The 13,037-nt window shown below is 38.9% G+C and overlaps 1 protein-coding gene across 1 annotated transcript; it reads left to right on the top strand.

Annotated features, from left to right (window-relative positions):
• The first annotated feature begins 2,153 nt into the window (after nt 1-2,153).
• On the top strand, nt 2,154-3,406 carry LOC143884826 (non-specific lipid-transfer protein 1-like). The gene is made up of 2 exons (XM_077388640.1): nt 2,154-2,563; nt 3,231-3,406. The coding sequence occupies exons 1-2, from the start codon at nt 2,214-2,216 to the stop codon at nt 3,238-3,240; spliced, it is 360 nt and encodes a 119-aa protein (XP_077244755.1). The 5' UTR covers nt 2,154-2,213; the 3' UTR covers nt 3,241-3,406.
• Nucleotides 3,407-13,037: the final 9,631 nt, after the last annotated feature.

Raw genomic sequence — 13,037 nt, 5'->3', positions numbered from 1 at the left:
CGATCCTGTACAGACGTACCGTGCATGTGGGACCCACCCATTGAATTCAGGGTCAAAATCCTGCCATAAGGTTCCTGCCTTCTGTGTTGCACGGCTGAGTTATTTTTGGTACGAATACTCTCTTCATGTGGCAGAGAAATTAAAGCTGCATAGAAGCCTACACGTTACGTAGACATGTCACTGACATCTTACTTACCACATTCGGACCATATTACAGGGTACAAATTATCCTACAGGGGGTGTGAATTTATCATCGCCCTTGATCCTTTTTTTTTTTTTTTTTTTAATGACATAGGGTATCCCCACACCAATTTTTAGGGTGGGACCATGCATACCCACTTACCCATGACTTTAAGCCAGAGAGCCACATGGGTACGGGTTGAAAGAAACAAATCTTATCTGTGTAAGCCCAAATAGTTGAGTATTTTTTTAAAAGTATTGTAGGGGCCACACCATAGGATGATCCAAACTGTCCATTTGATGGGACACGGCATAAATAGCTTGTGGCCCAAAAATCATTTCCATAGGATGATACAAACCCTCAAATCTATTGAGGTTTCCATGATATACAGTTCCTCCAAGATCGGAGGGCTAGGATCATCTTATTGTAATGATCTTTTTCTTTTGGCGCAACCTATTACGGTGTGGCTCATCAAATAGACGGTTTGGATCATCAAATGGATGGGGACCGGGCAACAATAGTACCTTTTTAGTCAACACAGATCCAAGAAAGATATTCATGGATTAGAGATTCATGCCAACTAACCTCATGCTCGTGTAAGAAGCACTACCTTTGATATTTGATCCAAGGGTCGAACTTCCATCTACCACTTACACAAGCATGCCCAGGCAGGCACCTAGAGAAATTATCTGGTGCCCGAGCAGCATAGAAGACATTGTTTTGGGCTTGGTTGTGCCACTTGTTCGTAATCAGACCTAAGGACTAGCCCGGCCTGAGTGCACTTGAATGTGAAATTGAAAAAAGTGACAAAAGTAAAGAAGGTATCACACATTTTAATGAAGTTGGTTGGGAGGAAGGCTATCTTAATTGAAGATAGTACTCTAACCTTAATAAAATGAACCATAAACCATTAAAAACGGGATTTGCTAGGGATCTTCATAGAATGGCATTTCAAGGATGGTTGTTGCATGTGAAAGCACCGACCTCATAAAAAGAAAATCAATTAGACAAAATCTGCTGAAAAGTGAGCCCCGAGCCGACCCGGGATTTTAAGCTTAAAAAACAAAAAAAATTATTAAAAATGTCGGGTTCACTCGGGTCGGGTTGCCAAAGCCCTCAACCCGAACCAGACCCGAACTCAACCCGGATTGAGAAAACCCGAACCCGACTTGAACTCAACCCAACCCAACTTTTTTCTGGGTTGAACCCGTCGGGTTCGGGTTCAGCCCGCCCAAGTTGCACCCCTACAATATGGCTGCTCTCACATGCAACAGCCATCCCCGAAATTCCTTTATGCGATGGTCCCTAGCAAGTCCCTTATAAGATACACAAATTTAGCATTTTTTTGGCACAAAGCTTAAGACAGAGAAATCGTGATAATGACACTCCACAATTTGAGAAAGGCGTGGGCCATAGATTTTTTGTAACGTTTCACATCTAAATACAGAAGTGTAATTAAAGTGGCCAGATGATATTTCCACCTCTTTTCCTAGCGTTTTTACTTTGTTGTTTTTTTTTTTTGTCTTGCCTAAATTTTCACCTCCTTCTATTTGTCTTTTCCTAATGCCAGGAGAGAGAAGGATAAACTATTCCCCTATAAAGTGAAGTAATATTATTAAAATATAAGTAATGCTAGTGAGACCGAGAGTGAGACCGAGTAGGGGATTTTCCAAGAAAAACATTTCTGATGGAAAAAATTTTCTTCCCATGATTTAGAGAAATGATGTGATTATGGTTAATTTAGAGTGATATCATCATAAATTGTAGCTAGCTCTAAATAAAATTGAATTGGGTTTGTTCCAATTATTTAGAAATATTTTTCCTTTCCAAACATTTCAGCAAATTTCTTGTAATGGAAACAGAGCCTAAGAGGCCCAAAGGAAGTTCATAAATAAACCCAACTACCACTACTCACCTAACACCCATCCCTCTTTCTATATAAACACAACCATGGAGAGGCAAAATGTACAACACTCAGCTACTAGCAAGCAAGTGTATTGTAGAAGAAAAACCCTTAAAAGTGTTAGTAACCATGGTTGGCTCTAGAGTTCATACTCTTTCATCATGCCTAATGCTTGTATGCATCTTACTCAGCTCCTCCTATGCAGAGGCCGCACTCTCGTGCGGCACGGTAATTGGGAAACTTACCCCGTGCCTCAATTACCTTCGCATGGGTGGAGCTGTACCACCCGCATGCTGCACTGGTGTGCAGGGGCTCAATGCCGTGGCTAAGACCACTCCTGACCGCCAAACAGCATGCGGGTGCATGAAATCTGCTGCGGCCGGAATCTCCGGCCTCCAGCTTCCTTTTGCCGCCTCGCTCCCCGGCAAATGTGGTGTTAACATCCCTTACAAGATCAGTCCTACCACTGATTGCACTACGTAAATTTCTCTCTATTTATCTCTTTTTATTTAACTTTTACATATAATTTTACTATGAAAATCTGTTAAAAAATCAAATGAGAAACAATGTCATTGGTTATTTTAAGGCCTTGTGGGATGCTAAGGCATGTTTAGGAATTCATTAACCTTCTTTGGATTGCAGGGAAAACATTTCTTGTGGAAAAAAATTTCCTAGCTATTCTATTTTTATTTTGATGATTTAAAGGGAAGTAATATGGTTATGTCTTATTTATGGAGATAGAATTATAAATCGAAGTAATATTGGAACTCTTTTTCAAGGGAACTATTTTTCATGAAATTAAAATTTTCCTTTCATTCGAACTGCCTCTAGCTACATCATTTATAATGCCATTTTAGCCGTTATTCGCAGATAATTTTACTTAGATTTGAAGCCTTACATCAGTGTAAAATGCTGGAAGTTACTAGGATATATTGGGACAAAATAAAATATGGGTTCAATTTTTTTTTTCTTTGTATATATCAAGTGAAACCCTAATTTTATTGAGGAAGCAAAATTTCTACATAGTTTCCACATTTTTTTTCTTCTATTAGCTGCCATCTATTAGATCTTTTATTTTATTTAATTCCATTAGAATAGCTTACTAATTTCTACTTAAGTAATTTTTTTCTTGAATATGGCTTGCAGGGTGAAGTAAAATATAGAGGAGCCTTTCTTAGCTGGTTTTTCTGTAGGTGAGAATAAGGAATTAGATGATGTGGGTGCTCTTGTTTGAAGGCATCTTTTGTGAGTGACCTTGTTTCTTAGCTTATATGTATGTCTTTATAAATAAAATGAATGGAGCTTTGTTCTCTCATATCAAATGAATGGAGTTTTGCTCTCTCTCTCTCTCTCTCTCTCTCTCTCTCTCTCTCTCTCTCTCTCTCTCTCTCTCTGATAAAATGAATGGAGCTTTGTTCTCTCATATAAAATGAATGGAGTTTTGCTCTCTCTCTCTCTCTCTCTCTCTCTCAAACAGGGGGTGTGAGAGCTGTTTTGGAACCCACAATCTTTTCTAGGATATGTTTATCATTTTTCAAATGAGAAATGCTAAACTGAAGCGCGCCCTTGCAAAAACCAGCAGCAAGGGCGCCCATTGGATCCACGTCATCAAAGTGCATTTGTAATTTTTGCTAGGGTACCCTTCAGTGAAAAAATTTTATCACTGAAAAATGTAAAAGTAAATGCTCTTTGGTGATTTTTGCTAGGGTACCCTTCAGTTTAGCATTCCCCAAATCAAATACACAAGGGTATTCAAGTAGCTTATTAATTAGGGATGGCTTTTTGGAAGCTCCCTGATCGTCTCCTTGAAAATAACAATATTCGAAGCGCTCTAACACAAGCTTTGACATGTGGGCATAAGGCACTTGAGTTCTATGTAGATTTGTGTTCCTTGTTTTTCTAAGGACAACACCAATTTAAGAAGAGCATGTTTGGCAAACATGAAAACAAAATTCCATGGAATCGAGGTCCAAAAACATGGATTCCATGATTTTTTTTTATGGTTTCCAAACATTCCTCAAGAAGAGAACCTACTTCAATGCATTGATGAGCCATTCCAATTGGACCCATTGTCATTGATGAGCCATTTCTCAAATATTGCACCGTCAGATGATCTCAACCGTCCGATCAATGGATTTCGCTTGCAAATTGTGACTATTTTCCATTGTCACACCACCGATCAAATGGGTAAGATCATCCGATTGTTTAGATGTTCGGACCTGACCCATCTGACCGCATGGAACATTGGTCACCCTAAAGATGGTGTCATTATAGGGAACTAGAGATTGGGGCAAACTACCTGAATTTGTAATCCAAGGACTACTAAAAGAGGTCTCCAAGTAAAAATTATGCATTTTTTGAGATGGGTTTTGCAGAACTTGTTCCAGGATCTCATGTCATAGAGATTTCATGTTTTGTCCATGCAATTTTTTAGGGTTATACCCATACACATTACCATCTTAATTTTATCATGAACCTACACAAACTATCCCACATGAACATTTCTCTAGTCAAAATGATGATGGGAAATTTAACATCAATGTGAAGTTGTTTGACCATATTTGTGATATTTGGACTAGGAGAACCTTAAAATATACCTTCTCAACTAGGAATCGCTTCTACCATTGAGCTTTCATGGTAACTTTTATTTGAAAAGCATTGAGATCGATGAGATTTGAGAGTAGAAGGGACTGATGGTGAGTAAGGATGATGGCCCAAGCACTAATGTGGAAGTGGGCTTTTTAAATAGGACAATAGTGTACTAGTCAAGCCACTCAAAGAAGGCCAATCGCGTGGATATGACCCTTATGTCCTTGTCATAGTCGCATGGTGTTGTCCTAGTGCCTTATATTTTGTTGGCGATTGATCGTCCAATAAATTTAGGGCAGTGATAAATCGACCCCCTATGTCTCTTTCTCCATGTATCTTAAATAGACCCCTATGTGTCTTTCTCTCCCTAACCCAGAGGAGAGATAAAGAGACATAGGGGGTCGATTTAAGATATTTGGCGGTCTATTTATCACTGCCCTAAATTTAAGTCTTTGTATGGGACATGCATAACCAAGTTATGTTTAGGGATTTGTCAAGGAAAATTCTATCTTTTACAACGCAGGTGAAGTCAAGAGATTGTAAACCCAATTTTCTTCTCCATCACCCCTAGATGTAGCCACACTGTCAAGCCAAGTAAATTTGTATCTTGATTATATGGAGGTAACATGGGAAAAAAGAGGATGAAATACGAGAAAAATACCCTAAACTTTATTTTAATTTTGCTTGTGATTTAAAACCAATGATCATGTTATGTTTATCCAAATGTCAAAAGTTTGGTTAGACTCTTGAGGTATTTAGAAATTATTTTAGATTGCTCCACATATGTTTAGAAAGGAGAATAAATGAGAGAAGAGGCAGAGCTGGTCCGAACAGTGGACTGAGTGATTAAAGGGTGTTGGGGCAAGAACGTAGGACAAGAAATCAATGGGTTGACATTCCAAATGAATTGAGTATGCAAATGATCATACAAGATTTGATAATCACTAATTAAAAGTTAAAAATGCAAGATGGCTTAAAAGATAAAATAAAAAACTAACCATTGCTAAAGTAAGCTGACTTAAGAACAGTGGAGAATGTGAAATAACCATTTACTCTAAAAGCTTAAGACGTTGGAGTTGGAGTTATTTAATCTTTTATACTTAACACTCCCCCTCACGTGTGGCCCCTCTTTTTAGGCTTGGCCAACATGCGGCACATGTTTTGGGTTGGTCATCAGATGTGGATTCTCAATATGAAGGAGTTTTGAACTTAAGGCCTTTGCTCGATACCATGTGAAATAACCATTTACTCCGGAGCTTAATTAAGCTGTTGAAGAAGGCGTTATTTAATCTTTTATACTTTAACAAAGTTTGTTGCCACCCTACTTTCAAAAGTTCTCCATCATTTTCTCTCATCTAATAATATCGCATCAATATGGTTAATTTCTTAACTACCAGAAAAAGGGGTCAATTATAGAAGAGAATGATTCTTTGAGATGCTCTTACAGGTGACAACTGTGATTGGGCCCGCCCACATATCATGAACTTGATTTACACAATTCATTGGATTAATCCCATCTTGGTGGGACCCATTGAATGAACAGTCCAGATTATGCTGAGTGTGGGCCCAATCACAATGGGTCTCATGAGAGCCACACATAAGTGCATCTCTTAATAGTATACCATTCCCTTATTTTGACAAGTAGAGTTGGCAACCACTTCTTAGCTCTTTCTTACATCCTTCCCCTCACTTCAGTTTAGCTACTTTATGCATGGCTTTGACTTCTCCCATGAGCATATGGAGCACTTGGAAACATGGAGTTATGGACATGGAATCGAATCTCAACCCTCTTTTGTTTCAAGTCTTTCTTTTTAATTTTAGGTACAGCCCCACAAGAAAAAAACCCAATTCATTGGTTGCTTTTATGGCTACACATTGTCTGGTGATCAGGGAAATTGTTGTATGTAGGGTTTTGGGACCTTCACTCAGCCCCACATTGAGTTATGGACATGGAATCGAATCTCAACCCTCTTTTGTTTCAGGTCTTTCTTTTTAATTTTAGGTACCGCCCCACAAGAAAAAAACCCAATTCATTGGTTGCTTTTATGCCTACACATTGTCTGGTGATCAGGGGAATTGTTGTATGTAGGGTTTTGGGACCTTCACTCAGCATCCATGGACCACCCTCATGCTTGAGCTATAAAGGTAAATTCTAGATTTCTCCAAAGGAATAATGGAGAGGAATCGGCGGGACTGGAGAATGTGTGAAAATCCGATATAGGGGGTCCCAAGTTGAAATAGAAATGGCAACTATGAGGAGGGAGAATACGGTTGTTTAAGAAAACTAGAATTTACCAATTCGAAAAACTTAAACCGATTAAGAGATCAAAAACAATATTTTAAGCATACAAGTTAAATCTAATGGTGCAATGCAAATGAAAGAGCAAAGAGATAGAAAGAGTGCACCCGAGATTTAAAGTGGTTCGGTCCTCAAACCCGAGGCCTACTCCACTCCACCAACCAAACCCGTTGATGGCTTCACTATTTGATCTTCTTAACCTTGGCGAAGATCGGTGCCAATTACAATTGCTTTAACCTTGGTGGCAATCCTCACCACGGAGAAAAAGGGCTCCGCTTCTCCGAATACTCGCCCGAATACAAATCTTGAAAGATGAAAGAAAGAACTAAAAAAATCCCTTCAAAAGGGTTACAAAAGATGTACAATTGAGAGCCTATGATCCAAATCCTAGAGTTGGTGATGAGAGGCACAATTGAAGCTTGATTCACTCTTGGGTATTCAAATGAAGTTTAAGAGTGTTAGGATTGATAGTTTGTATGTTTAGAACACCCATATTTATAGGAAAAACAAAATATGACCGTTCAGTGGCATTACGGTAATTCCAGCAAAATTCCAAACGGCTCTTTTTCAGACCGTTGGAGTGTTCTCGGAGTTCCGAGAATAATTCTCGGAGTTCCGAGAATAATTCTCGGAGTTCCGAGAATAATTCTCGGAGTTCCGAGAATTCTCGGAGTTTCGAGAAAAAATCTCGGAGTTCCGAGAAGCCACACAGAAATTGGAAAAAGTCTACTGGACCATTTCTCGGAGTTCCGAGAATAATTCTCGGAGTTCCGAGAAAAACTCTCGGAGTTCCGAGAAGCCTATGCAGAGCAGATTTTCAATTCTGTTTTTGGGCTTCCAGTTCTCAACCAAGATGGGATTGCTATGAGGGTTCCAAGGTGTTGGAACTCCACAAATACAATCACTTGTTTATTTAGGGTGTGTGAGTTTACCTTAATTATGCCTCTAAAAACCTAATCTAGGTTTGGATCAATTACATTCTAAAAGACAAAAAATGGTCTTCAATATTAATTTCTTCATGTCTTCAAGTCTTCATGACTTCTTGCTTGATGACTTTGGCCTTCCAATTAGTGGTCCAATGTGGGCTTCTTGGCCTTCAATCCACGCATCCTTGATCTTACTTTATCAAGATCTACAACTTAGACAAACAAACACATTAGTGATAAATGATCACTTGTGTATTGGAATCATCAAAACAAGATGGGAATGCCAAGGTAAAAACCATTGGGCTTACAATCTCCCCCTTTTTGATGATGACAAGCACAAGAGATTTACAAATCAAAGCATATACTCTTTTCACATTTTTCTTACTCTAGAGTCTTTACTCTAGATTCTTCTCCCCCTTTGTCATCAACAAAAAGAAGGGGTAAGAAAAACAAAGGGTTTAAAATTTACAATTTTAAAGCTCCCCCTTTTTCAAAGAAAATTTCAATTTTAACTCCCCCTAGTTAAAATAATTTTACAATACAAGAGGGGTTATATATAAAAAAAAAAAACATACAAATGAAATATATTCAATTTTAAGTTCAAAAACCCCTAATCTACACAATATGAATAACATCATATGGGGGTTTTGGGAACCCAAGATTTCTTGGTCCCACATCTAGCCCTACTCTTGGATGCACATTGGAATTGGTATGACCATTCATTCCACAAAAATGGCATCTAACAAGAGGGTTAGATACACTAGTCCTATCATGATAAGCATGTTGAGGTCTAAGACTAGTTTTACTTAGGATTATGTCAATAATTTTATTTCCATTTAGAAATCCATGTAAACATAATCTAAGTCTTTCATTTTCATTATGAAGATGGGATGTTTGAACTAAAAGCTCATTTCTTTCATCTTCATAAGAATTGGAGGAGCTTGCCATATTTTGAAATTTTAAAAGTTGGCAAGTTTTCTCATCCAAACTACCCTTAAGGGTATTAATCTCAAGTTTATGATTTTCAAGTGTAATTTGTTCTTGAGATATGGAAGAAGATAAATCAATTTTCAAAAATTCAAGTTCTTTTTCTAACTTTAAAATGGATTTTTTAAGAACTTTGTTTTTGGAAATTCGGGTATGCAAGGTCTCACACAATTCATCATAAGGTATGCTATCACTTTTACTACTAGATGAAGAATATGAGGGGTTAGAGTTTACCTCAACTTCATGGGTGAATATCATGAAGCAAAGATCATCCTTTTTATTTTCTTCCCCTTCACTTGAGCTTTTGCCCGATGTGCTTAACGCATCCCAACCGGCGGCAAGAGCCTTATGCTTCTTCCAATCCTTCTTACCCTTGTACTTAGAGGAAGTTGATTTTAGAAGAGGACAATCCGGTCTTTTGTGTCCAATCTTCTTGCAATTGAAGCATCTTAAGGCTCCATCAACATCACTTTCTTCTTTCTTTTTCTTATCTTTCTTATGCTTCTTTCTCCACAAGCTCTTGAATCTTCGTAAAGCTTCTTCTTCGTCACTATCCGCTTCACTTGATGAGTCTTCCTTGGAAGCCTTGAGTGCTAGGGATCTAAATTCCCTCTCCTTCTCCTTTGGCTTCTTTTCCTCTTGTCGGCTAGTAAGGAGCATCTCATGGGTGATGAGGGATCCTACAAGCTCCTCTATGGTTAGCGTCTTGAGATTTTTTGACTCTTGAACGCGGTCACCTTTGGATCCCAATGTGGAGGAAGAGACCTAAGCAACTTACTTACAAGCTCATCAGTAGGATAAGATTTACCAAGATTAGCCAGTTCGTTAGAAATAATAGAAAAACGAGTATACATTTCCGAAATACTCTCGTTTGGACTCATTCTAAACATTTCATACTTGCTCTTTAACAAGTTTATTTTGGAATCCTTGACTTGTGATGTACCCTCATGGGTAGTCGCAAGGGTATCCCAAATAGTCTTGGCGGAATAAAAAAGAGCAACTCGATTAAACTCCTCGGTAGCTAAGGCACAAAACAAGGAATTTATTGCTTTGTAGTTCAAATTAGCTTGCCTTTTCTCTACCACATTCCATTCTTCAAATGGTTTGGAAGGTACATTGTATCCATTTTCAACAATGTACCAAAGTTCCACATCTATCGAAAGAAGATAGATGCGCATCCTTGTTTTCCAATGTCCATAGTTTGACCCATTGAAGAAATGAGGTCTAGTTGTGGAATGGCCTTCCGGAAGTCCGGTTCCAATTTGGTGTGCCATTTCACAATTAGAAGTTGCCAAATAAAATCTTTTCCTAGTTAGATTTTGAAATAACTTTCACAAAAAATTTTAAAATCTTTTAAGAGTCAAGGCTCTGATACCAAGTGAAAATCCGATATAGGGGGTCCCAAGTTGAAATATAAATGGCAACTATGAGGAGGGAGAATACGGTTGTTTAAGAAAACTAGAATTTACCAATTCGAAAAACTTAAACCGATTAAGAGATCAAAAACAATATTTTAAGCATACAAGTTAAATCTAATGGTGCAATGCAAATGAAAGAGCAAAGAGATAGAAAGAGTGCACCCGAGATTTAAAGTGGTTCGGTCCTCAAACCCGAGGCCTACTCCACTCCACCAACCAAACCCGTTGATGGCTTCACTATTTGATCTTCTTAACCTTGGCGAAGATCGGTGCCAATTACAATTGCTTTAACCTTGGTGGCAATCCTCACCACGGAGAAAAAGGGCTCCGCTTCTCCGAATACTCGCCCGAATACAAATCTTGAAAGATGAAAGAAAGAACTAAAAAAATCCCTTCAAAAGGGTTACAAAAGATGTACAATTGAGAGCCTATGATCCAAATCCTAGAGTTGGTGATGAGAGGCACAATTGAAGCTTGATTCACTCTTGGGTATTCAAATGAAGTTTAAGAGTGTTAGGATTGATAGTTTGTATGTTTAGAACACCCATATTTATAGGAAAAACAAAATATGACCGTTCAGTGGCATTACGGTAATTCCAGCAAAATTCCAAATGGCTCTTTTTCAGACCGTTGGAGTGTTCTCGGAGTTCCGAGAATAATTCTCGGAGTTCCGAGAAAAAATCTCGGAGTTCCGAGAAGCCACACAGAAATTGGAAAAAGTCTACTGGACCATTTCTCGGAGTTCCGAGAATAATTCTCGGAGTTCCGAGAAAAACTCTCGGAGTTCCGAGAAGCCTATGCAGAGCAGATTTTCAATTCTGTTTTTCGGCTTCCAGTTCTCAACCAAGATGGGATTGCTATGAGGGTTCCAAGGTGTTGGAACTCCACAAATACAATCACTTGTTTATTTAGGGTGTGTGAGTTTACCTTAATTATGCCTCTAAAAACCTAATCTAGGTTTGGATCAATTACATTCTAAAAGACAAAAAATGGTCTTCAATATTAATTTCTTCATGTCTTCAAGTCTTCATGACTTCTTGCTTGATGACTTTGGCCTTCCAATTAGTGGTCCAATGTGGGCTTCTTGGCCTTCAATCCACGCATCCTTGATCTTACTTTATCAAGATCTACAACTTAGACAAACAAACACATTAGTGATAAATGATCACTTGTGTATTGGAATCATCAAAACAAGATGGGAATGCCAAGGTAAAAACCATTGGGCTTACAATGTGCCATTGATAGGGGGTAAAAAAACGACCCAATGTGTGGAAACCCTAGAGAATAGCACCCAATTGTGGTCTGCCACATGTACAGGGTTAATAGGGTAATTTCACACTGTGTAAACCACCAAAAACCGTAATGTAGCTTCCCAAAGCCAAGGCCCCCCTTAGGCTCAAAGGTAAGGGACTGAAACCCAACATTGCTTTCTTTATTCTTACTTATTTGTTACTAGTCACTAACTTAAGCATTGGAGGGCATTTCCAGAGGACGAATTCCTGATGGTCTTCTGACTGTTTGTTCATGTACGCGGGCAATTCTTCTCACCTTCAAAGCCATCTCAGACGATTACAGATTTTGGCCGCAACAATGGTGATAGGTCGGTGGCTCTCCTCCAATCATTCTCTAGTTGACGCGGTGACAAGTATGCGGGGCTCGCCTTCAATCATTCTCTAGTTGACACATCAACCGATGCTATCCTGATGAGGACGAAAACTATCAAGAACGTGCGGTTTTTTTGGACTGAATCATATCTGACCATTAGATGGCTATGTCGTACAAGGACATATGTACACTACAGGCAAGGGGAGGTATGAGTCGGATTCGATATCATAATATTTTGAATTTTTAGCTCTTAGGGGCTTTGTTTTCCTGCTAAAAATCATCAAACATACGACTAAAGAGTATATGCTAAGTGATCTTTAATTCCGATGTAATATGATGTTTATTAGATTTAATGATCAGATAAATGTGACCATATACTTTGAATTTTCATGTGGGGGTCTAATTAGACTGATCAATGATGTCTTGTTGGCCTCCATCATGCTCGTTTAGGGGGCCTTATGTGAGAGGGCTCTCTTAGCCCTTATTATGCTTCAAAACATAAGGTGGTGCGTTCCTTACTACTTGGTCACTTACTATTAGGGCTAAGAGGGACTAATACGAGCATTTAGGGGGCCAATCACATAAGGGGGCTTTGTAAACTAATATGGCAGGCTTTGAGCTTAACTTAGGGCGGGCTTTGAACTTAATTGATAGGGAGTTGATTGCTGGCTTGTCAACACCACCTGACCATAGCTCCTCGCCAAATGCCCTTGGGTTGGGGCAACACGGCACATGAATCGTTCGCTCTAGGACCCCGCCCCCTTGATAGCAAGATGCCGGCTGAGTTGGAACTGGAAGATAACCTATATGTTCCTTGGGCTTGCCTTGCTCCAACATCTAAATACAACGCAGGCACCGAAAAGGAATGCAACAACCCATTTTAAGTAGTCTTTGAATCTTTCCATTCTCATATTGTTTGATGTATTGAAACTTCGTTTTACAAATGATGAATTGAGGAGGGGCCTTGAGTATTGGACATCTTTTCCAAGCTCTTGTAGTTCAAATTAACTCTATGGTTCATCAACTAAAGAAGCAAAATGGGGGAGAATAGTCTCCGAATTGGGCTACAATCCATGGGTGGAGAGCTGTAGATCAGACGGCAAAATCACATTAGGGAATGCAACATATA

This window comes from Tasmannia lanceolata, unplaced genomic scaffold, assembly GCF_043159265.1.
Source record: "Tasmannia lanceolata isolate RefF3 unplaced genomic scaffold, GAP_Taslan_0.1 ptg000002l, whole genome shotgun sequence".
Classification (NCBI taxonomy): domain Eukaryota; kingdom Viridiplantae; phylum Streptophyta; class Magnoliopsida; order Canellales; family Winteraceae; genus Tasmannia; species Tasmannia lanceolata.
This window is presented reverse-complemented; position numbering and strand designations above follow the sequence as displayed.

What these genes read in the sequence shown, in the direction of transcription:
- LOC143884826 (XM_077388640.1), top strand. Translation starts at nt 2,214, where the DNA reads ATGGTTGGCTCTAGAGTTCATACTCTTTCATCATGCCTAATGCTTGTA.